This window comes from Eptesicus fuscus, chromosome 10, assembly GCF_027574615.1.
Source record: "Eptesicus fuscus isolate TK198812 chromosome 10, DD_ASM_mEF_20220401, whole genome shotgun sequence".
Lineage (NCBI taxonomy): Eukaryota > Metazoa > Chordata > Mammalia > Chiroptera > Vespertilionidae > Eptesicus > Eptesicus fuscus.
The window spans coordinates 31399912-31422033 of record NC_072482.1 but is presented as its reverse complement, the minus strand read 5'-3'; the positions used below and the strand labels follow the sequence as shown (position 1 = coordinate 31422033).

Genomic DNA, 22122 nt, shown 5'->3' with positions numbered 1-22122 from the left:
GGATGACTATTGCACGAAGGGAGCTTGGTGATTTCTTGGGAAAGTAAACAGGAGCATAAGCATAGCAGTCTTGTGTATGTCATGTCTGGGTTCCTAATTAAAGGCAGTCTTTGTGCTCCCTACATTGTTCTGATAAAATCCAGCTTTATTGTGGTAACTTTAGCCATTCTCCCATTTCCAGATGCACACCCTATTTTATTAAAAAATAAAACAAAATCTTTAAATTAGTATTTCTTTTTGACCTTTCAGTTCAGCCTGGAAAAAAAAAATACAGCTCCTAGCAACCCAGTCCATTCCCTTTAAATCCTTGTCCATACACAACTTTCTTCTGAGAAAGTTAAAAATGTTAGGATGAAGACCATAACCCTCCCACCTCTCACTCTTTAGAATCTATTGAACTTTCTTCATGACATCACTCACAGTGGCCTCTCACCATGGCAACTAAACACCCCAAACACGAAAGCTCTAAAACATCACTTAATCAATACTCAAATGTCATCAGTATTGTCTTTCTCTTAGTGCTGCAGGCAGAGCCACTTAAAAAAAATCACTCTGTGTCCAGGATCATATATATCTCCTGCTTTATGCCTTCAGGTGGCCCAGGTAGTCCCAGAAAAGAATCAACTCTCTACTACTCACAATAAACTCCATTCTATGGAAACCATATGTCCAATAACCACTCTTCATCTTCCTCTAGTTGAAACTTCCACTTTCTTAATCCTCCAACAACACCCCCTTCTCAAATCCCCCCAGGACCCATTACATTTTGAAGTCTCCTATCAACTATGCCCTCATCTTCTGAGTTCCACCGAAAGCCCTGCCCACCCCTCATTAAAGGATAAACCCTCCCATTGCAGAGTCATCCCTATGTAAATAAATAGGCAAGCTTGGACATTCCTGCACAGTTTCTCCATCTGAACTACAGTTTTTTTCTTAAACATATTTTTATTGATTTCAGAGAGGAAGGAAGAAGGAGAGAGAGATAGAAACATCAATGATGAGAGAGAATCATTGATTGGCTGCCTCCTGCACGCCCCCCACTGGGTATCGAGCTGCAACCCGCAACCTGGGCATGTGCCCTTGACCTGAATCGAACCTGGGACCCTTCAGTCCGCAAGCTGACGCTCTATCCACCGAGCCAAACCGGCTACGGTGCAATATGACCTCTTTTGAAATTGCTATCTAGTTATTTCACCACTATTGGCTTCATTTACTTTTAAAAAATGTTTTATTTGGGGAGAATATTAATTTTAAATAAGACAGGCAAGGATGCTCATCTGTTTTATAATTCACTTGCCATGTGTTTGTAAATTATTTTATTTATCTGTGGGGAAATAAAAGGCCAAATGGGAATTTTGGAAAAAGAAAAAAAAAGGTAGAGGTAAGTGGGAGAAAGAGAGAAAGAAGGAAGATCTGTTCATGTTTATTTTAAGCATTTGCTACAAGTTGCTTCATGGGTTTGGATAAAGACTGGGGCCTCATCTTGTGCAGCCTGGACCTCCTGCCAGTGCTGAGGGAGGAGCAACAGGAGGTTGGCCCCGCTACTGATGCTACCTACACCACAGCCACAGGATCCCCAAAGACTGATACAACAAAATTATCCACTTAAGCACTTTGCTTTTTCCCCTTCCATTTAGGGAAAGGGCTTAATGTAGTTTATTTTGTATCACAGTCCTGTTATTTCCCCCCTTTGACATTGAGCTGTAAGATTGTCTTAAAGCCAGGCGCAGCCGGAGACAGGAGAGATGAGAAGCATGTGCAGGCACCTAGAAAGTGGTTTCCTAGCAACAGGAACTAGTTCAAAGATTTCCTAACTCTTGTGTAGTTTGAATTTCCATAGCAATGTGGAGAATAGTAAATAGTAAGTGTCCTTATGTGCTTAATGCAAATGAACTCTAATCAAGAAATGACTGATCAATAAAGGAAAGCATCTGTATTTGTTCTATTAGATTCTGTCTCATTAGGTATCGTAAGTATTAGCCTGAGGTCTAGGCTTCATTACTGAATGTAATGTGTTGTGATAAGTCAGATGGTTTAATTTTTTTAAAAAAAATTCTTATTGCCTCTTTGTTTTCTCTTTTGTCAGAGGCATCTACCAAAGCAATTTAAAAGGAAAGATGCTGCCTTGGCTGGCGTGATTCAGTTGGTTGGAGCACTCGGTTCCTGGTCAGGGTACAACAGATGAATTTCTCTCTCTCACATCAATGTTTCTTTTTCCTCTCTCTCTCCCTTCTCCCCTCTCTGAAATCAGTAAAACATACCCTTGGGTGAAGATTAAAAACAAACGAATACATAAAATAAAAGAGAAAGGTGCTCCAGAAGAAGAAACTGTATTTTCAAATATACAAATTTTATGAAATGTAATTAAGATGTCAGCTCTGGAGGTCACACAAGTTGTTATACAAATACTCAATTTGCTTTTTTAAAAAGTATAATATAATTGAGTTCACAGTACCAGAGTGATTCCTGCCTTCCCTCCTGACTTGAAATAATTTTGGTTATAAAATTGGGCCCACTAAAAGCAAAGGCACTTTTAAAATAAATTAAGCCCCATCCACATCACATTTGAAATGGCACAGTTATAGTATTTCATTTCTTTTCTCCTTCTTAAACTGCAAGGCTATATTCCTCCCCTGTGTACACCCACCTCCTTCACAGGAAGATTGCAAAAGTAAATATTGGTAAAGCTCTTTGGATTCTTATTGGCATAACCATTAAAGACTAACAACAACCACATTATGTTAGTGTGTGTCAAAACTACATAGAACTATGCATATATGTTATTCACTCTCTAAGTTGAAAAAAATATTTCTTACACATTTTTAAGACAGAAAAAAACCATACAAATTATCTTGAATTACTATGAAGAAAAGATTTTAAAGTAAAAAAAGCAGTAGAGACAGTACTGTATGCCCAGGGTCTTCTACAGGATTATCAGGTACATTAATAGATAGGAGTCATTACTCAATATGTTACAGGAAGGTAGGTATTTGGTTCACTTGCTTTGGTGTGTTTTTGTGGAATGCTTTGTTCACAGGAAACATTGAGGATGTGGGAAGATGCTTTGATTCTCCTAGGCTGAAGTCAGTGTTAGGGCGGTGTCATCATGGGTGATATGAGATAGACCCATTGCTAGTGTCAGGCCATATACATTCAGAAGGTCATAAGATTTCTGTAAACTCAATGAGGCCTCATCATGATGAGATCCTTGGAACTGACAAAATCTAAAGAGTGAGATCCATTTGGTTTTTCAGTAAATAGTTCCTCTGAGGAATTCTGAAAGAGACTTGCCCTATCACTGACATCTACACTGTATATTTACAGGAATGTTACAGGGTACTTTTAGGGTCAATGTGAGATGATTGGATATGCAATGATTTATTTCATGTTGGAATGAAAGCAAGTTATGACACTCTGCTATTAATTTAGCAGCTATAAAATTATTCAATTTGAACTAATCGTTGTAAATGCGACAACTACGGGGCCAATAATCATATTTTTATTCCCCATTAATACGGAAAATGTATTTACAGACACCTGCTTTAGCAGAAGCATTTTTATATGACTTAATTTAATTATCCTTAAATCATGTTTTCACAGTTATTAGTCCAATTAGCAAGTATAAAAAAGTTTTAATGAAAATGAGTTTTTGTGCCAAATACTTTTCTTCATGTAAGCAGCAAAAATTTGTTAATAAGCCATCAAAATATCTGTCACTTTAAAACCTAATATTTTGATAATAGCCTAAGGCTATCTAGAAAGCTTATTTCTGAAGAAAAAGAGAGACTGACTTAGAGATGGGACACTTTTTTCCTCTTTAACACCTAAAGTATTAATATCTTCTGAAAATTGCATGTAGAAATATCATGTGTCTTACTACTTAAAACCTACATTGTTCGTCCTTAATCGTCAAACGTGAATATCGTGTGTCTACTCAGAACAATTTTGTTACATAAACATATTAGAGATAATATTAATACAAAAGACCCGTATGCCAGTTATAATTGGAGAACAACAGAGTCCTAAATTATTCAATTTCCTTTTATGTTTTTAAAACTTTAAAAAATATGTTTTCAATGATTTTTTTTAGAAATAAAAGAAGGGAGAGGGGGAGAAAGATAGAAATATCGATGAGAGAGAAACATCAACATCAATCTGCTGCCTCCTGCATGCCCTCTATGGAGTCTGAAATCTGGGCATGTGCCCTGACCCAGAATCGAACCTGGTGACCTCTTGTTGCATGGGTCAATGCTCACCCACTTATCCACACTGGCTGGGCTCAATTTCCTTTTAAATTTTACTTAATTTTGGTCCATAAAGAATTTTGATACTTGGAAGATTTTTAATGCTAATATTGTAGGTAGAAATTTGTGATGAGGGATAGGAAAGCTTGGCAACTGTGAACTAAATCAAATTTTTTAAATGATGAAATACCCTCCTTTTGCAATGTGAAGTCACCATTTTCCTGTTTTCATTGTTTTTCATCATATAATGTTCTTAGAATACACATTTGGGTTTATTGCTGACATCTATATCGTACTAAAAGTAGCTCAAATATTGTTCTCCCCATCTGGTAAATGAGGTAAAAGCCTTTGATTATCTTCACACATCACTGTAAAAACTGCATGGTGTACACTCATATACACATGTGCCTTTGGGCAATGTGCACATCATAATAAAATTTTCAAACAGGATAGATAATGCAAAATGACAGCATTGGCCATTTTCTCAAAATTATTAGCATGGCACTATGTCACTGTGTGTGTTAGTCGCCACAATCCCCAGAGTAGATGCTACACTGACTCATAAACCTTGTAAATACTGTGTCAATGCTTGCAAGCACTTGGAATAATTTTTGCACTGGTTGGAAAATAATACCTTATCCCTCAACAACTCAAGGCTGAAATCTGTCACTGTTCTGGATGGTTTTGGTGCAAGTTAGTGTCTCAACATTGAAGGATCATTTCTTTCCCTCACAATAACCTCAATTATATCCTGGAGAAATGCTATAATTATTGATCTACAGTTCTTGGGAACAATAACTGCCTATTAGGCTCTGCTGTGCACTCTTTTTTTATATTTTCTGAGTATAAACATCCACATCAAAATCATTCATCTTTAGTAACCTTATCCTCAACTTAGTATAGAAACCAAAGAACTGTTTATTTATATTTAACATTTCCATCTAAAAATAAATTAGTTAAGTATGAGGACTGTGAATACGCTATATATAGATGCACAAGTTAGGGAATGGGTTGAAGAAATATTAATGCATTATGTTTACAAACTATACCTTTTACAAATAGGACCCCTTACTCTCTTATCCACCAGTTTTTCTAACAGACTTATCTATACCTATGACTCCATCACAGCTTCTCTGGCATCTGCCGTCCCTGGTCTTGGCAGCTCTGGCTGTGTTTCCCTTGCATAGTCACATCTGTTTCAACCCATCATTCTCAGAGTCCAAGGAGCCCTTTTGAACTTTGCCTTAAAACTTCACTTTTAGGTCTGACTCCCAAATGATTGTCTTTAGAGAAGGCAAGCTTTAATCTGAAGATCAAGATACTAAAATAAATGATGTTGCCCAGCCGGCGTGGCTCAGTGGTTGAGCACTGACCTATGAACTGGGAGGTCACGGTTCCATTCCTGGTCAGAGCATATGCCTGGGTTGCAGGTTCAGTCCCCAGGGTGGGTCATGTAGGAGGAAGCCGATCAATGATTCTCTCTCATCATTGATGTTTCTATCTCTCTCTCCCTCTCCCTTCCTCTCTGAAATCAATAAAAATATATCTTAAAATAAGTAAATAAAAGCTGTTTGTCAACAAGGAAAATAATCTTTTAAGCATCATTTATCTCTCTCTTACAAGAATTACATTTCTTACCTCTCTCCGAAGAATACAGTGGACCATGACGATCACAAAGCCTTGCAATGAATCAAACACGGCAAAAAGTATTTGGAACAATATGGAGCGTTTGTCCGTCATGGCCAGAACTGCAGACATCCACGTCAGAGCCAGAAGGGGCAACACCACACAGGAGCTCCAAAGAGATGCCCTGTTGAGACAGAGAAAGCCAAATCACACAGCTGCGGGTCACGTCCCAGGCAATAACCAAACCCCCATTCCACAAAGCATTCTTTTATGTGGCACCAAGACCATTAACTTGGAAACCACAAAGCAGATAAACATTTGATAGATTTATTTATTTTTATAAACTATCCCACAACAGTTATAAAGGCAGTTACCAATTATAAATATTTAAGTATGCTCTTAGCACTAATATTAGCAAAGATTTTTTTTTTCCATCATAGCATTTTCTCACATGCACTGTAAAAGATTTGTAACAAGAAGATGTAAATGATTGGGACTAACATGGCGTTACTGGCGGTGGTGGCTGACAAAGCTGTTGTTGAAACTACTCCACACTTGGCACATTTGAGCGTCAAACCGCTATGAGGCTCACTCATCTGACTGCAAACAAACAGAACACCCACAAAAAGAACAAAATATTGAATTGTCACCAAAAAATTGTTGCGGCTGCAAGTTAGCTTTTAAATACGATTTCATGCAGAAAAGTATATTTATCAAGAATGAATGTTCTAGGTTGTTTTGAAGGTGCATTTACACTACACATTATTTTTGTAACATTTACCTTTTAATATTTTGGGCCTTTGTTGCATGCGAAGCACATTTCCATCATTTACACCATAAATGGCTCTTGTGTCTACAGACCAAAGTTGCCCAATACATTGAGTTAAACATAAGTATATGCTTGTATAGACATACAGTGAAAACCCTTTATTCAGACCCCTGGTAAACAAGTAAGGACTCCCAGCTTCAAATATTTTCATTGTCATTTGCAAAAGGCACATAATATCAATGATAACCTTTTAAATATAAATATATATCTCAGAAGTCCAATATAGGAAGATATTTATTTTAGGTCTTTAGTCATTTGTGGAAAACACAGCCTTTGTCTCAAAATACTTATATTTTGAAATATAGCATCAATGTACTGTCTGTACTTTAGGATGATCTGAATATAGGGGCTGATGAAATTTGATGACATATTAGTTGATCATAAAAAGGGTGATAGCTTTCTGCTCTAATAACACACATTGAACATAATCATTAAATTCAATATCCTTTCATTAAGTTCAAAATACCCTCTCTGAGCATTTTGTCATAGGCACCATCTAATAGCATTTGCATGGTCTCTTCTAGTCTAGAGAATTTTGCAGGTAAATTTGGATTCAGATAATTCAAGTTCAATCTACTACATCACAGAAGAAAGTTGCACTACATAGAAAACTTTATACATATTTTGCTTTAGAAAAGAGTCCTTGAAAAAATGACTGGTTTATTAGAACATATTCCTCTCAGGAAAAAACAAAAAGAAATTACTTGAATCAAAATTTAAAATACCATGAAATAATTTTCTGTGGTGTATTTCTCTTATCCATTCCCATGTGGTGTTTATGTCTAAAATATAAGTTTGCCCAGTAGGTTTTTCTTCTTAATGATATTATAGTGGACTTACATTACTATGTGTATAATAAAGGCAGAACAGAGAAAAATCATAAGAGGCTCATAATTCAGAATGTCTGGTATCTTTTAAAGAAGTGCATTCATTTGTGACTAGTGCTTGGATGGGATAATAAATCTGAAAGCTATTAAGTAAGCAGATTGATCTTTAGACCCCAGGAGAAAAATCAAAGCTTTCAGAGTTGATGTGGGGGTGGGGAATAGAATACTAAATCATTCGCTTTACTGATTCAACCCAGAACATCTGTACTAGCCACATCTCTTTAACGTCTTCAAAATAATAGGAAACCAATCGTCTTGCCACTGTGGTTCATGAATGTCTCAATGGGTATACCAATGTGTTTGCAATTACTCCCAAGTGAGTACCTAGATCAGTATTATCCATAGTGGCTGAATATTATACGTATATAACCAATTCCAAAACTCTAATTTAATGGGACCCAGGCATCAGTCTTTTTTAAAATTAAAAATATTTTTTTTCTTAATCTTCACCCCAGGATATGTTTATAGATTTGAAGGAGAGGGAGAGGGAGGGAGGGAGGGAAGGAGGGAGAAAAACATTGATCAGTGAACCTGCAACCTAGGTATTTACCCTAACCGGGAATCAAACCTGCAATTTTTTGGGTGTACAGGACAATGCTCCAACTAACTGAGTCACCTGGCCAGGGCAGCATCAGTATTTTTTAAAGTTCCATAGATTATTCTGATGAACAAATAAGAATAAAAACCTCAAACTTCAGAAGGCAGGCAGGGGAAGGTGGGTGGGGGATGGCTGGGGGTAAGAGATCAACCAAAGAACTTGTATGCATATAAGCATAAACAATGGACACAGACAATGCAGGGGTGAAGGTACGGGCTGGGGGATGGGGGCAGGCTGGGAGAAGGCAATGGGGGCAAGGAGAACATATGTAATACTTTAAACAATAAAGAATTAAAAATAAAATAAAAAAGCAAAAGATAAAAAAAGGATAAAAACCACTGCCCTAACTATTTATTTGAGGGTCTTCAATCTTGTTACATCCCACTAGATTGATATTAAAAGGCATGCCTTAGTCCTTTATTGTTTTCTTTATCACAGAAGATAGGCTATTTGGTGTTTGTGCTTCAAACACGATCATGGCTATCTTTCTCAACTTTAAGGATGCCATGCCTCTACAATCTGAACTAAGATTGAAAATTTAAGATTACTAAAAATAATTTCAGTAAACAATATAAGTATTTTAGCCCTGAAAAAAGGGAATTTGAATAAGTATAGTCTTTTCTAAAAATGTATTTTAAGACAGTATTTGAATTACTCATTTCTCTTTATTTGAGACTGGCTAAAAGGTCTGCACATACTTTCCTTAGTCAGAGCTAACCGTTGAAACTCTGCTTCACATTAACTGGTTGGACACCTTTAGCACACTATTATTAGATATGACTAGAGATGAAGACAGATTTCCCAGAGAGATCTAATATTTTTTCCTAGTTTGCATAGCCACTATGGAAATTAATGTGTTATGAAGAACATATAGTCTAGATGGTAAATTGAGTTGCTGCAATGAAAAATAAAATCTCATTTCTTTGTTATAAGGAAAATTATGAATTTATCAAACAGAAAATGCTAACAATTAAAAGAACAACTGAATTTCCCATAAGTTCAGGTAAAACCTACTCAAGCACCAGAGTCTGAACATGATCATTGCACTGCTCTCTCGGGTTGTTCTGTCTAGTCCAGGGGCATCTTGAAGTCTACAAGTTCTAGTTCCTTATGCATATTTCTTTTCCTTAGAAAAAAAGTTCTCTGATTGGTTTATTAAGACTATAAAAAATTCCCTGGAAGAAAATATGCTTCTGCTCTTTGGAAAAGTCTCATGAAATTTATATGAGGTCCTGGTACAGTAGTCCCCTTAATTTCAGGTAGGTAAGTAAAGCAGTTTAAAGTACGTAGTAGATAAAGTCACACTGCAGCAAAAAAAAAAAAGAGAGAGAGAGAGAGAAAATGAAGTATTCTGTTTGAGGGGTTCTGAAATGATACCTGCCATTTTATATTTTATCTTGCTTTCATTATTTCTAATTATTATTTTATATAAGATGTGTTGCTATTTGAAATAAATACCCTTGGTAAGTATATTTTATATATTAGAAAAATTTAATATAATTTGGATATTACAAAACTTGTAAGCTATTGTATTATTTATTACATAGTCATTCACTCATTTGTTTTATTTTTTTTAAAATATATTTTTATTGATTTCAGAGAGGAAGGGAGAGGGAGAGAATTAGAAACATCAATGATGAGAATCATCGATCGGCTGCCTCCTGCACACCACCTACTGGGGATCGAGCCCGCAACCCAGGCATATGCCCTTGACCAGAATCAAACCCAGGACCCTTCAGTCTGCAGGCTGACTCTCTGTCCACTGAGCAAAACCTGCTAGGGCTGTTTTAATACTTACTGCATAGAAACTATATTCTTGGTGTTTTCTAATAACTGATCATAAAAAGAAGAAAGGAGACAAAGAAATAGAAAAAATGGGAGGAGAAATTGATTCAAAATAAATGCTTAATATACTAGTATATGTATATTCAAACAACTCAAAATGACCAATATTTACAATTAGAAAGATCAATTGTTAAGTTAATCAATTAGCTTCCTGCTCAATGTTTCTTTAGTTAATTCTGATTATTTGTTCTTCACTGAAGGCTTTATTATTGCCCTCAGAGCGTTCTCTGTGAAGTAAAATTAGCTTCAAATACTCCCATGTTCTAAACAGTTCTTTCAATCACACTTTGGAATAGAGAGCAAGTGTCAATCTATGTATACTTAAGCTAAAACAGCATTTTATATTAAAGATGAAAATTTTTTTAAACCTGGAGTCATTAATTTGATAATAGTTTTTTCTGCTGTGGACAGTTAGTAGTATTCTGCTTTTAATACTTTTCTATTTCTCCAGCAGTGGCCTTTGCACCAGAAAAACATTGCCTGACTCAGTTTTATCAGGGAAACAGATGTAACTTCTTATCATGTTTTTAGAGATGGAGATTTTAAGAATAATATACAGATCGAAATGGCTAATTTCTAAGTTCATGATGTGACAGTGTTGTCATTTCGCCTAAACCTATGTTATCCCTTACAAAGAGCTATGTGAGTCAAACTAGATATTCCATATAAAATAATTAAGTGAGGAAAATACTGACTGCAAATTTAATATACTATTACTATTATACTCATCCTAATGATCTCATCTTTTTCTTTTGTTTTTTTATTTTATGTTTTCCATCACCATTTATCCCTGTATGTCCTCTTCATCTTTATCTCTTTTTCTGACCTCAATATCATGAATGATGAAATCATGAAAGTGTGATTGATATAACTCAGGTTTTTTTGTTTTTTTTTATAACAACGTGTCCAGCTTGGCTTCCTCATTTCATTCATCATAGCAATAGCTACCATTTGTTGAGAGAGTGCTTCCTACTTGCTAGATACTCCAATGAATGCTTTATACACATTATATTCATATGCTCTATTATGAGGCAAGAGCCACTTTATAGGTAAGAAGACTGTGGCAGGAAGAATAATAAGTAACATGCACAAAGACACACAACTAGTAGATTTCAGATCTAGAGCTAGGTAATGAACATGGTTGTTGTTGTTGTGTGTTTTTTTTTTACTTCAAAGCTTTATCCTAATCACTAACTTCCCTACCCCCACAATTAAAAAAAAATTATACAAGTTTATACCAGTAGTGGCAGAACTGAGTTCCTATACCCAGTACTCAGTATGATCGATTTATTCTTACATCATTAATCTAGACAGAAATAACTAGAGAAGCAACTGCTCCAATTCCAACCGTATGTGGCAAACTAACAAGAGTAATAACGTGAAAGCTCCAAGTTCAAATGGTATAGAAAGCTCAGTGTCTGTACAAGTTCAAGTCTGCCTATTTAAAGATGCCATGGAGACTCGTCTGAAGTGAACAAAATGTCTCTAAGAGGGAAGTGATTCCCCCTCAGAAAGGAATCTCTAATTGTGTTTTTATTACACCACTGCAGTTCTGATATCAAATTTTTATACTGAAAACCATTAAACCTATTCTTTTGCTAGGGGGAAAATGCCTGAAATATCTTATAAATCACTACATAGATTGTAAAAACACAAAGGACCTAAAATTCTCACCAGTTGTTCATCAAATACTATGACTATTAAATAATACCATGAATTATTAATGAAATCAGAACAATTGTAGGGTAAATTTTGAATGAAGGTATTAACAGCAAGGAGAAAGCTATAAACTATAAAAGATACAAAAGGAAATTTAAAGTCATTCATATTTAGCCAAAACCGGTTTGGCTCAGTGGATGGAGCGTCAGCCTGCGGACTCAAGGGTCCCAGGTTCGATTCCGGTCAAGGGCATATACCTTGGTTGCAGGCACATCCCTAGTGGGGGGTGTGCAGGAGGCAGCTGATCGATGATTCTCTCTCATCGATGTTTCTAACTCTCTATCCCTCTCTCTTCCTCTCTGTAAAAATCAATAAAATATAAAAAAAATAAAAAATAAAAAATAAAGTCATTCATATTTCATTTAGGCTTTTACAAATTTTGTGATGAAGTTATGCTATAACCTTAAAAAGCTGCTATCAATCTGTTTATGAAATGTCATTAAGTTATTAGATATGGTGATATTACAATAACAGTAAAGTGCTCTTCTAAATTTTATAAATGGTTTAAATGTGCAAGTGAAAATTATAAATCTCTTTCCAGGAAGTTATCATCAAAATGTCATATAGAATGAGAACAGTGTTTCATAAATGGTTATTTCAAAAAATTCTCTGATATATACAACTAATCAAAGAAAATGCACTATTTCACCCTGCTAAGGTTTGCTTGTCCCAATTCCATTGTGTCTCATACTGACAGTATGTTCGGTCTACCTTCCTGTCCTTTGTGACCAAAACCAGGTGGCTTTGAAAATCCTCACCTAAGGACAAATATTTTAAGTCTAGATAATCTTCTTATCTTACACACAGGCTATGTACACAAACCCAGATTTTCTTAATGGTCTTTTTAATTTTTAGATTTTGGCTATATTACTTAAGAATAGCACATTGGAAACTTGCATGGCAGGATCAACCAAGACACATTTGTTCATCAAGAACAAAATTCAAGGCACAGTCAAATGCAGTTGATGATCTGGAATCGGGGTATGGGATTCATTGGTAAAGAACCTTCAAAATGCACCAATTGCAGCTTACCCGGCTCTGTGTTTGAGCTTTTTATCTAGGATCCCATCTCTGGAAACAAGTTTATTAAATACCAAAATGCCAATCACCATGTTGACCTGTCAAACAGAAACAAAGGTTGACCTTTCAATGATAATGAAGGGAATCAGGTCCCTGTTTCTCCTGAAAACCCTCCTTTAAAGACTCACACTAGGAAGCATTTCTCCAATATTTATAAGTGTATAAAGGAATATGGAACAATATAACAGTGGTGTGTTACTCTCAAGTTTTAAAGTACATTAGGTACATTTGATTTCCATGTTTTGCAGTTAACACTGAGTACATGAACATTCAATTACCTAACTTTTCATTGGTGCCATACCATGCCAGTCTGGCATTCTTCTTTCTGAGTCACCCCTGATTAAAGTCAATTGGTAAATGAGTTTTACCCTACGCCTGAGAGTCAAAAGATTTTGAGTCTCACAGTGAGAGGCTGCCAAAGGTGCTAAGGACTTATTGCCCCCAGCAGGGAGAACAGAATGCCTAATTTCCTACTTCTCCTGTGGGGTGGGCAGTATTTTGGTGCACCATGCTTTTCTAGACAAAGGGGAAAGCCTATTCAACTCAACAGGATCCTTTAAAAGATAGATGCTAACACCTCTTCCCATAATGTGCGCCATTCAACACTTCTCAGCATTTTCTAAGACTCTTACTCTCACTTAAAGGGATTTAAATACAGGTGAAATGAAATCACACACATTTTTCTCTCTTAAGCAAAATAGTAAAAAGCTGCTGAGACAGCTGTGGTCTATTTGTAGCAGCTCATCATGAGGAACACCCAACTTCTCTAACCTATTCACTTCCTGATCAAGGAATCCAGTTCAATGCTAAAACCAATATAATCAAGGAAAAACACTTTTTCTTTTTGCCATCCGACCCCTTACCCTCCACCATCAACAAAATCTTGGTGCAAATAGGTGAAGACTATATTGAAACTAGTTTTTCACAAGCGGGGCAACTAGTTAAGAAACACACACACACACACACACACACACACACACACACACACACACATTCTATTTCCTTCAATACACTTTGGCCAAATGACATATAAAGTTGAAATCTGTTCAACTGCTGGTGTAGGAAAGATCCAAAGCACCTGTTAGGAAGGGACTTAGGAGGTGTCACTCTTCATAGCTCCTGACAAGATACCATTTAAGGGTCTGATCTTCTCATTATTTGAACTAAGAGAAAAGGTATATTTCATGGATTCTATTCATTTCCAATTTAATCATGGGGAGATTCATTACCACCCCAAAACCCACAGTTTGGTCTTTCAAGTATACACATACCCTTTGTTTCTTCATTTTAAGGTCATGTATATATTAACCTAGTAATTTAGGGACATAATTCCAGTGATTAAATAAAAATTCAATGCATCAGACAAAAATGTATCTAATAGTTTCAGTTTCCCTATGCTTTTTTTTAACACCCGTGCCTAGATTTTGTTTTTCTTGTGAAATATTAATAGTTTCTGCTCTCTGTTATAGTTTAGTGGAGAGCAAACTTTAAAGGAAAAGTCACAGAGTTATTAAAAAAGATGTTGCTAGCTTCCAATTTATTGAATGAGTTGTTCAATAAACCAAAGGGTAATTTTCCAATTAGAAATCTAACTGCATAGCATATGGATCTTTGTATTTAATTCAGACCATTTCTTTACTCTCTTAGATTTTCCAAAGATTTATTGGACAAGAAAGATTTGTAATCAATAAATTTAGAGAGAGAAAGGCAAATTGGTAGGAATTTTTAATGTTCCTATAATTAAATACATATAGGAATTATTTTGTAATTCAAAAGAGAAAAATTTTAAATCTTCATGCACAATATATGGCAGGGGTTCTCAATTAGGGGTGGTTTTTTACCCCAGGAAATACTGGGGAATGTCTGGTTGAAATGAATATTTCTGATTGTTACAACTGGGGGTGGGGTACTATTGGTATCTAGTAGGTAGAGGCCAGAGATGCTGCTGAACACCCTCAAATACACAGGACAGCCCCCACAACAAAGAAATAGCTGATCTGAAATGTCTGCCAACTAAGGTTGGGAAACTCTGGCACAGGAATATATATTTTCTCATTGATATTGGTAGCAGCAGCAGTTGTTAAGATTAAGAGATCTTAATAACTATGTAGATCACACAGAATAGTATAAAGGTGAAATGATCATAGATGATGAAATTCTATACATTAAAGAAGAATTTGTTAAAACTTACTCAAACATTTCACAAATAAGAAATTACTGAGAGAGAAATCCCATACTCCCACATTTTATATTCTTCAGTCTTCAAAATAAGAATATTTTAGAGTCATTAAGGACTGAATGGCAGTTGATATTCAAATTTCAGTAACGATTCATTGAACTTTAAAATTTCTACACAACAAATACAAAACTGTCACTCTAACTGAAATGAAGCAGTCTTTCTTGGCTAAGAAAACAAAATAAGTTGATTTCGATGTTTACCAGGACAACGGCAGCTGCAGGTCCTACAAAAGCGTAGAGTAGTCCTCCTTCAAGAGAGAGCCAGCAGCTGGAAATAATATCAGATAGAAACTAACAAAAATTAGTGATAAGTGTTAAACCACAGAAGTGTGATACAAATAACTTGGATTACGCACTAAGCCTTGGAATTTTGGCAAGTTTCAAAGCTTTCTAATACAAAAAAAAAGCAAAGATGTGGAAGAAGCTAAAATTAGAGCAATTCATGAGTGAGAAATGATATATACCTCTCATGGAAAAAAAAAAAACTTTTATCATAAGGCCTTTCAGTCAGTTAAACCATTTTAGAGAAATTACTCTTGCTGTGAGATTTTTATATTGACTTCCAGTACAAAGGTGACTATTAAGTTTTGTAAAATGCTGCTTTATATCCATTATAGAATCTTTCAGATATACTTTTAAGTGTGTTTTTAGAGTCAGACATGCCATTTACCCAATCCTCCTTGAGGCCAGAGATATTGGGAGAAACTGATGTAAAAGCCATCATTACAGCAAACAGGTAATTTACAGTTTGCATGATTTCTTCTCTTCTAGTTTTACTTTTTCCCTAAACTACTGAGAAAATTCACTAAAGATAAGCTTTGATTTTCAATATTAATTTCAGTCCACAGAATTGGCATGCTGCTTTCAAAATTAACAATTTAATAACTTGTTCGATATTTGTTCTCACAATAAACTTCTATATTGGTTGTGGTGGTGGTTACATGACTTCAGCATTTGTTAAAACTCACAGAATTCTAAATAATAGGGTAAATGTTACGCTATGTAAATTATACCCCAATTAACATTTTTAATCTAGGAATTTTATATATCTCAATATATTCATAACACAAATGTATGTTCATGTGAGCATTAGAAGTCCACATTTAGTTACTGTTCTTTACCATACAGCATACGGATAACATTCTACTTTCCCACTTCGAACTTGACAATTTAATGTTAATTTTTAAAAATGAAATACCTGGAGGAAAAAGTCCTTCATCTGATAGAACACTTTAGTTTGCTGTTTCTGAGATTGCCACTAAATTTCTACTATATTTTTGTGTAAATTAATCTTCAAGCTGATAACATTACTCATTGAACTGTATTTGGTTTTAATCAAAAGCTCCTTGAAATTTGGATCATATCATCCATAATCCCACTTCTTTCCTGCCCCCAATACAATGCCTTTCAAAGACCAGATTCATACCAAAGGAGTCCTTGATGATTTACTTAACTACAAACATGATTGATCACTGTGGATGGACTTACTAGTGATCAGTGCCATATCCTTTCGTCCTGGTGAAGCCTACTGATGTGGCCACTACTAATGCTGGTAAACCTGTAAGAAAAACATTGTCACACTTTACGCTACAACCACTGTGCATACTGGCTCCAGAAAAGGTAGGACAAACTCGACATACTTAAATCGGAGGAATAGCTATGGATGAATCACTTCATAAGGTATGTTTCCATTACAAAATTTCTTTCAAGTACAAAACTATGAGAGTGACAGCTGGGTTTTTAACTCAGTGCACTTTCTCTGATGTTGCTAGGTTACCACCACATTTGACATGAGTTTAAAAGAAACTAATAACAGAGATTTAGTATATCTTTTAAGTTATTTTTCCCCCTAGGGGTTCACACTGTTATAAAGAAAATTTATAGTTATAAAATGAGAAAGGCAAAAAAAAAAAAAAAAGGATGTCCTGGTGTGATAGAATATCACAGAAGTAGAACATTCAGTTGGCCACATATTGATCCACAACCAAAGTGAATCTTATCACTTAATTCCTTATGACTTACTTATAATAACAAAAATGTAGAAACAGGATTAAGGGCCCTAACTAATTATTTTTTGTGATTTCTGATTATTCTCCTTTACTAATCCTGAATGAAGATCAGAAAATATATGCCAGTTTCACAGACCTCTAGATAGATATCACTCTATGCATTGCTCAGTTCCTCTTGGAATTCACTTGCCTGCATGCCTGCACCAATTTTGACCTAACTTCTTTTAGTTATGTCTATATGAATCATACCTTACTCAAGTTCAATGGAACCTCCCTATGTTTTGGTAAAGAGAGCTTAGTCTGATCTATGTTGTTTATATATATATATTTTTAAGTTTTGGCCATGCCTTCTTTTCTGAAAGACCATGAATGTAAAATCTATCATCTAACCACTTTCTTGCATTCTCTCCATCCATCTTTTCTCCCTCTCTATTATTTTCCCTCCCTGCTATTGTCTTCTGAGTCTTTTCAAGTGACGTCATATTCCTTCATGAGGTTTAATGACAAGAACTATGAAGAGCACCTCAAGGGACACACCATATTTTTATACAAATACTGCTCTCTTTCTCTCTCTCTCTCTCCATATATATATATAATCATGACATGTCATGTATAATTATATATATATGTCCCCTCTTCCTCTTCTTTCCCATTCTTCTCTTCTTCTTCCTCTTCCTTCATGTCATTAGTTGACTTTTTTGATTAGAAAAATTTCATTAGGAAAAAACACTCTCTTGGGTCATAGCTGAAGAATTAATATTCTTCATCCTATACAATTTAGGTTTTGAAATTTTTTTCTAAGTTTACTATGTTGTACTTTGACTTAATAAAACTCATATGCCACCATTCTGCCCATTCACAGACTTTCTGATAGTCTAGCACCATCAATTTAGCATTTTTTGCTACCCAGAGTCATTTAATATTAGCTGTAAACTTAGAGACCAGCTGAAACCTACCCTTAAGATCTTTGGTAATGCTATTAAATAAGGTAGTTGCCAATCTTAACAATTGCCACTTCATACTTTAAGGAAAGTCTTCTTAATTGCAACCTATATGTCTTGGGTCTATGGTACTAGTTGATGACAAAATTCAATACCAGTCCAACTTTGAAAGGCTTTTGACATGAAATCCAGACAAAAATTTTATGAAAGTGCAAGTAGAATACATTTTCTAATTTCTTAATGGCATTCTCATTTATTCTATTAGTACAAAGAGCCTGAATACATTTGTCAGACATGACAGACCCTTGCTGAAACCTGATGGATAATCCTTAAGTGTTCTTGATCCTATTTTTCCCAGCATGAATTATTCTGGTGTTGTAATAAATCCACTTATTTGTAGTTTTTCAGGCTCCCTCAAGCATACTATTCTCCAGGCTCTGGTACATTTGGTGTTTGTTATATATTTGGTCCCAAGTTCCCAGTGTTTTTAGTGTAAGTCTTTTGAAACTCAAAGTAAACATATTGGGATTTTTCTAAAACTAGTTTTTTAACCTAAACAAATTAATAAAATTTAATTAAACATTAAAATTGACCCTGTGAAATGCATAGATTTTTCAAGATGTCTACTTCATAAGACAATTTAAGAAAAAAAAATTTCCTATTAAAGATGGGAAAAGAATTAATTCTCAGTTTGTCAATAATTCTGCTTTTCCTTTGAGTCCCCAAACTGACTATACATGAGGTTTCTTTCAATCTCTAAGTGGGTTTCTCTCTGTGATGTGAAGAACTGTAGTCTTTAATAGTTCTGAGTGCTCTTGGAATGAATTCCTCAGAGTTTTCTTGTGGGAGGTACCGGACTGTGTACATGACCTTGAGCCCTGAACATTTTGAAAGATTTTGCACTTTCAGAACATATCAGCATAGAACACTGCTTTTCTCTGCTTGTAGGTACCTCAGGCCTCATCTTACACTACTCACTGTTGATTACCTGCTATCTATGTGGTCATTCAATATTTACTCCTTGTTAAAGTTCCAAATGCCTAAAGAATGTTAAAAATGGCCAACTTCATATATTTCCACTTCCATATATCAAATTACACACAAATTAAAGTAGTCTTAGAATAACAATACTCTATTGCTTTATTATATAAGTATTCAAAGTCATCTTAACAAGAGCACGAAAGGGTTTATTTTCATGCTTACCCCATCCAAGGCACAAAAAGCGTTTCCTTATAAGCCGTGTTCTAATTTTTCCAGTTACAGCCATATATGACTGCCAAGCCTCAGTCAAAACCCAACAGAATGAAGCCAAGAAGAAAAAGTGCAAAAATGCAGTGGTGGTTGTACAGATGCTCTGTGGAAACAAAAAAGACCCACGGTGATTATGGAGGGAATCATGTGTCCTTCAGAGGATTGTTAATCCTTCCAATGCATTACTTTTATTTCAAATATCTACCTCCCTCTGTGACAGAGTAATTATTTACAGAAATTAGAAACCCTGTGGTCTTTATGTACCTAATATCTATGATTAAAAAAAAATTCTGTTTGTGTGTTCAATTTTTTATGAGAAGAAGCCTAAATGTAAATTTAAACTCAGGGGAAATTAAAATTACTGCTTTACTTGAATGTTTTCTTGAAATATAATTATGGGAATGGTCCCTTCTTTGGTTTAATTTAAGTTACAGACATCTCGCATAATTCTTTGGGCTACATTCTTTATCCTTTCTTTTTGACTGATAATTCTTTGTTGTTTTATCTGTGTTGAAGTTAAGATTACATAGCAACAGCATTTGAAAAGGAAAAAATTACTTTGCTTTTATATAAGTGTGATATTCAAGGTATATGAACAAAGCATAAAATGGTTTGGCTAATAGCCTAGTACAAAATAACATGTATTTTGAAGCACTTAATACATTACTCTATGTTATTACATTTACATTACAATGTGTGTCCTAATCAAATCATTTTGAAAAGCTAATCTAGTCACTGGTAGTACACAGTCATGATTTCACAGATATTTTATGCAACTTAATCCCTCTGAAGGTGCCAACCATTAGTTATTTGTGACTTGTCTGCAAAGATGAGCAACTTCATTTTGGTAAGGATGGATACTTATTTCACTATTGGTATAATTTCTTTGTGTAAATCTTGTTAAAAAGCAAGTCTTTATAAACCAGAACCAGTAACCAAACTAATTTCTCCCTTTCTCAGTTTCAGTCTTGCTGTTTCTAAAAACTGAAAAGTCAAACCTAGTAGAACTAGAAAAATATAATAAAAACTCACAGTAAAGAAATAAAAATACAACCTTCATTCTCCCACCTTCACTCCACACTGCTAAAGCAGAATTATCTTTCTAAAATTTAGGTCCAAATTATTAATATTATTTGCTTATTCTGGTGAAATTCACCAGATGTTAATTTAGCTTTCCAATTCTTTTAATACTATACAAAGAAATGTGTCATATTTATCTTATCAGATTGTTTTAATGATGAGGGATAATGTATAGAAGCTGAGTAGCACTGTGGTAGGCATTTAGCAAGTACTCAATTGACTATGACTATAATTATCATTTTTAATAGTACTAACAAAGGAGTTACCATTTTTTCAGTGTGTGATTTCTTATTTCATATAGTACTAAAATCTACTTAGTACTTACATTTATTCTTACAAAGATGATAACTCAGTATGATAAAGTATGGATTCCTGGCACCCTCTTCCTCAGACCTTTACTCTTGTTTCAGGCATAATGTAGTAGCTTTAACCAACTGAGATTCCTGCTATATGTGAGACATTGAGGTTTAGGTTTAAATATCTCCAGGCTGACTACTTTGCTCATTCCTGATCTATAGTAGCTGATCTGAATTTGAATTTCAAAGACCTCTTCCATTCAGTATCTGAAGACTAGTTACACTTTCTAATTCACCTGCCATTTCCTCCCACCAGTTTATCTAAATTGTGTGGGCTAGCAAAGGTAATCCTTCTCTATTTTTAAACTATCAACATAGGGTTATAAGAAAACAGTGTAAAAATGTTGAAATGTTAAATGATAATTGCTGGAAGCCCTGCAATTTTATAATAACAAAATGCCCAAAGTCTCAATACAGAGACTTCTAATTTGCTTTCTATATATTATGTTTCCTGATACTTTAATTCTAATACAAATTGAAATACATGTAATTGGGGGCTACTGATATTTATTTCAATAAATTCATGTCTCTCTGGACAACAACATGGCTACAACATGTGTGGGAAAATGTAGAGTAACTAGATAAGAAAAACCCATTTCGATGGGTAATAGCATTCTACTATGGTCAGATAAATATTCATAAATGTCTTGAAATTGCTCCAAGTATGCAGGTAGACTGTTTCAACCTAAGGCATGTGTGGACTATAAAGGTCTAAAATCACAAAACTAATCTTACATGAAGAGTGTAACAAAATCTAAGATCCTGAGAAAGAAAGAAAGCTATATTTTGCTTCATCATCATGTGAAGAATCAGTATAAAATCAGATACTCCACATAAAGAAATGCACACTGACTTGTCCACTGATATGTTATATTTGCTAAACTATTGTCACTTGTCCTGTTCTTGTTACCACTGGCCCTACTGTCATGAACTCCAGAGTTAACAGCTTCTCAGTCTCTGTGTGTCTGCTCTTCAATCCCACCACAGCCAGGTCTTCACAGCTCACCATACCAAAAATGAGACTCATGAACACCTCAAGTTCATCATCCCATTCTTCTGCTCCACCTGCCTTGCCAAATCCCAATCTGTTGCTGCTTTACAGCTGATGAGTGTGATTAACAAATATTGCACAACTTGAAAAGGTATTTAAACTGGAAAACTGAGCACTGTTTATACCTCTCACCCTTACGCATACCCTTCACTCCAAATCCTTAGAGACCATAGAAAAGATTTCATAAGATAACTGGAAAGAAAAAGTATAATCTGTGCTAGACGAGACACTGTCAGAAATGCCTGAAAAACAGAGAACAGATGAGCTCCCACTGGAGGATACCACAACTCAAAGCTAGATATTGGGAGCACAGATTAAGGCATGGAAAGTGGGAGATTTAAAATACATAGATGACACAGAAGTCCTAA

General features: G+C 35.1%; 1 protein-coding gene across 1 annotated transcript in view; it reads right to left on the bottom strand.

Annotated features, from left to right (window-relative positions):
* ADGRB3 (adhesion G protein-coupled receptor B3) overlaps nucleotides 1-22122 on the bottom strand; it is a 705567-nt gene that overhangs the window by 38173 nt on the left and 645272 nt on the right. The window contains exons 19-24 of the mRNA XM_054722440.1: nucleotides 19220-19370; nucleotides 16555-16624; nucleotides 15268-15334; nucleotides 12781-12866; nucleotides 6372-6470; nucleotides 5883-6054 (exon numbers count right to left, since the gene is read on the bottom strand). Coding sequence (XP_054578415.1) covers nucleotides 5883-6054; nucleotides 6372-6470; nucleotides 12781-12866; nucleotides 15268-15334; nucleotides 16555-16624; nucleotides 19220-19370 — 645 coding nt within the window. The remainder of the gene's footprint in view (nucleotides 1-5882; nucleotides 6055-6371; nucleotides 6471-12780; nucleotides 12867-15267; nucleotides 15335-16554; nucleotides 16625-19219; nucleotides 19371-22122) is intronic.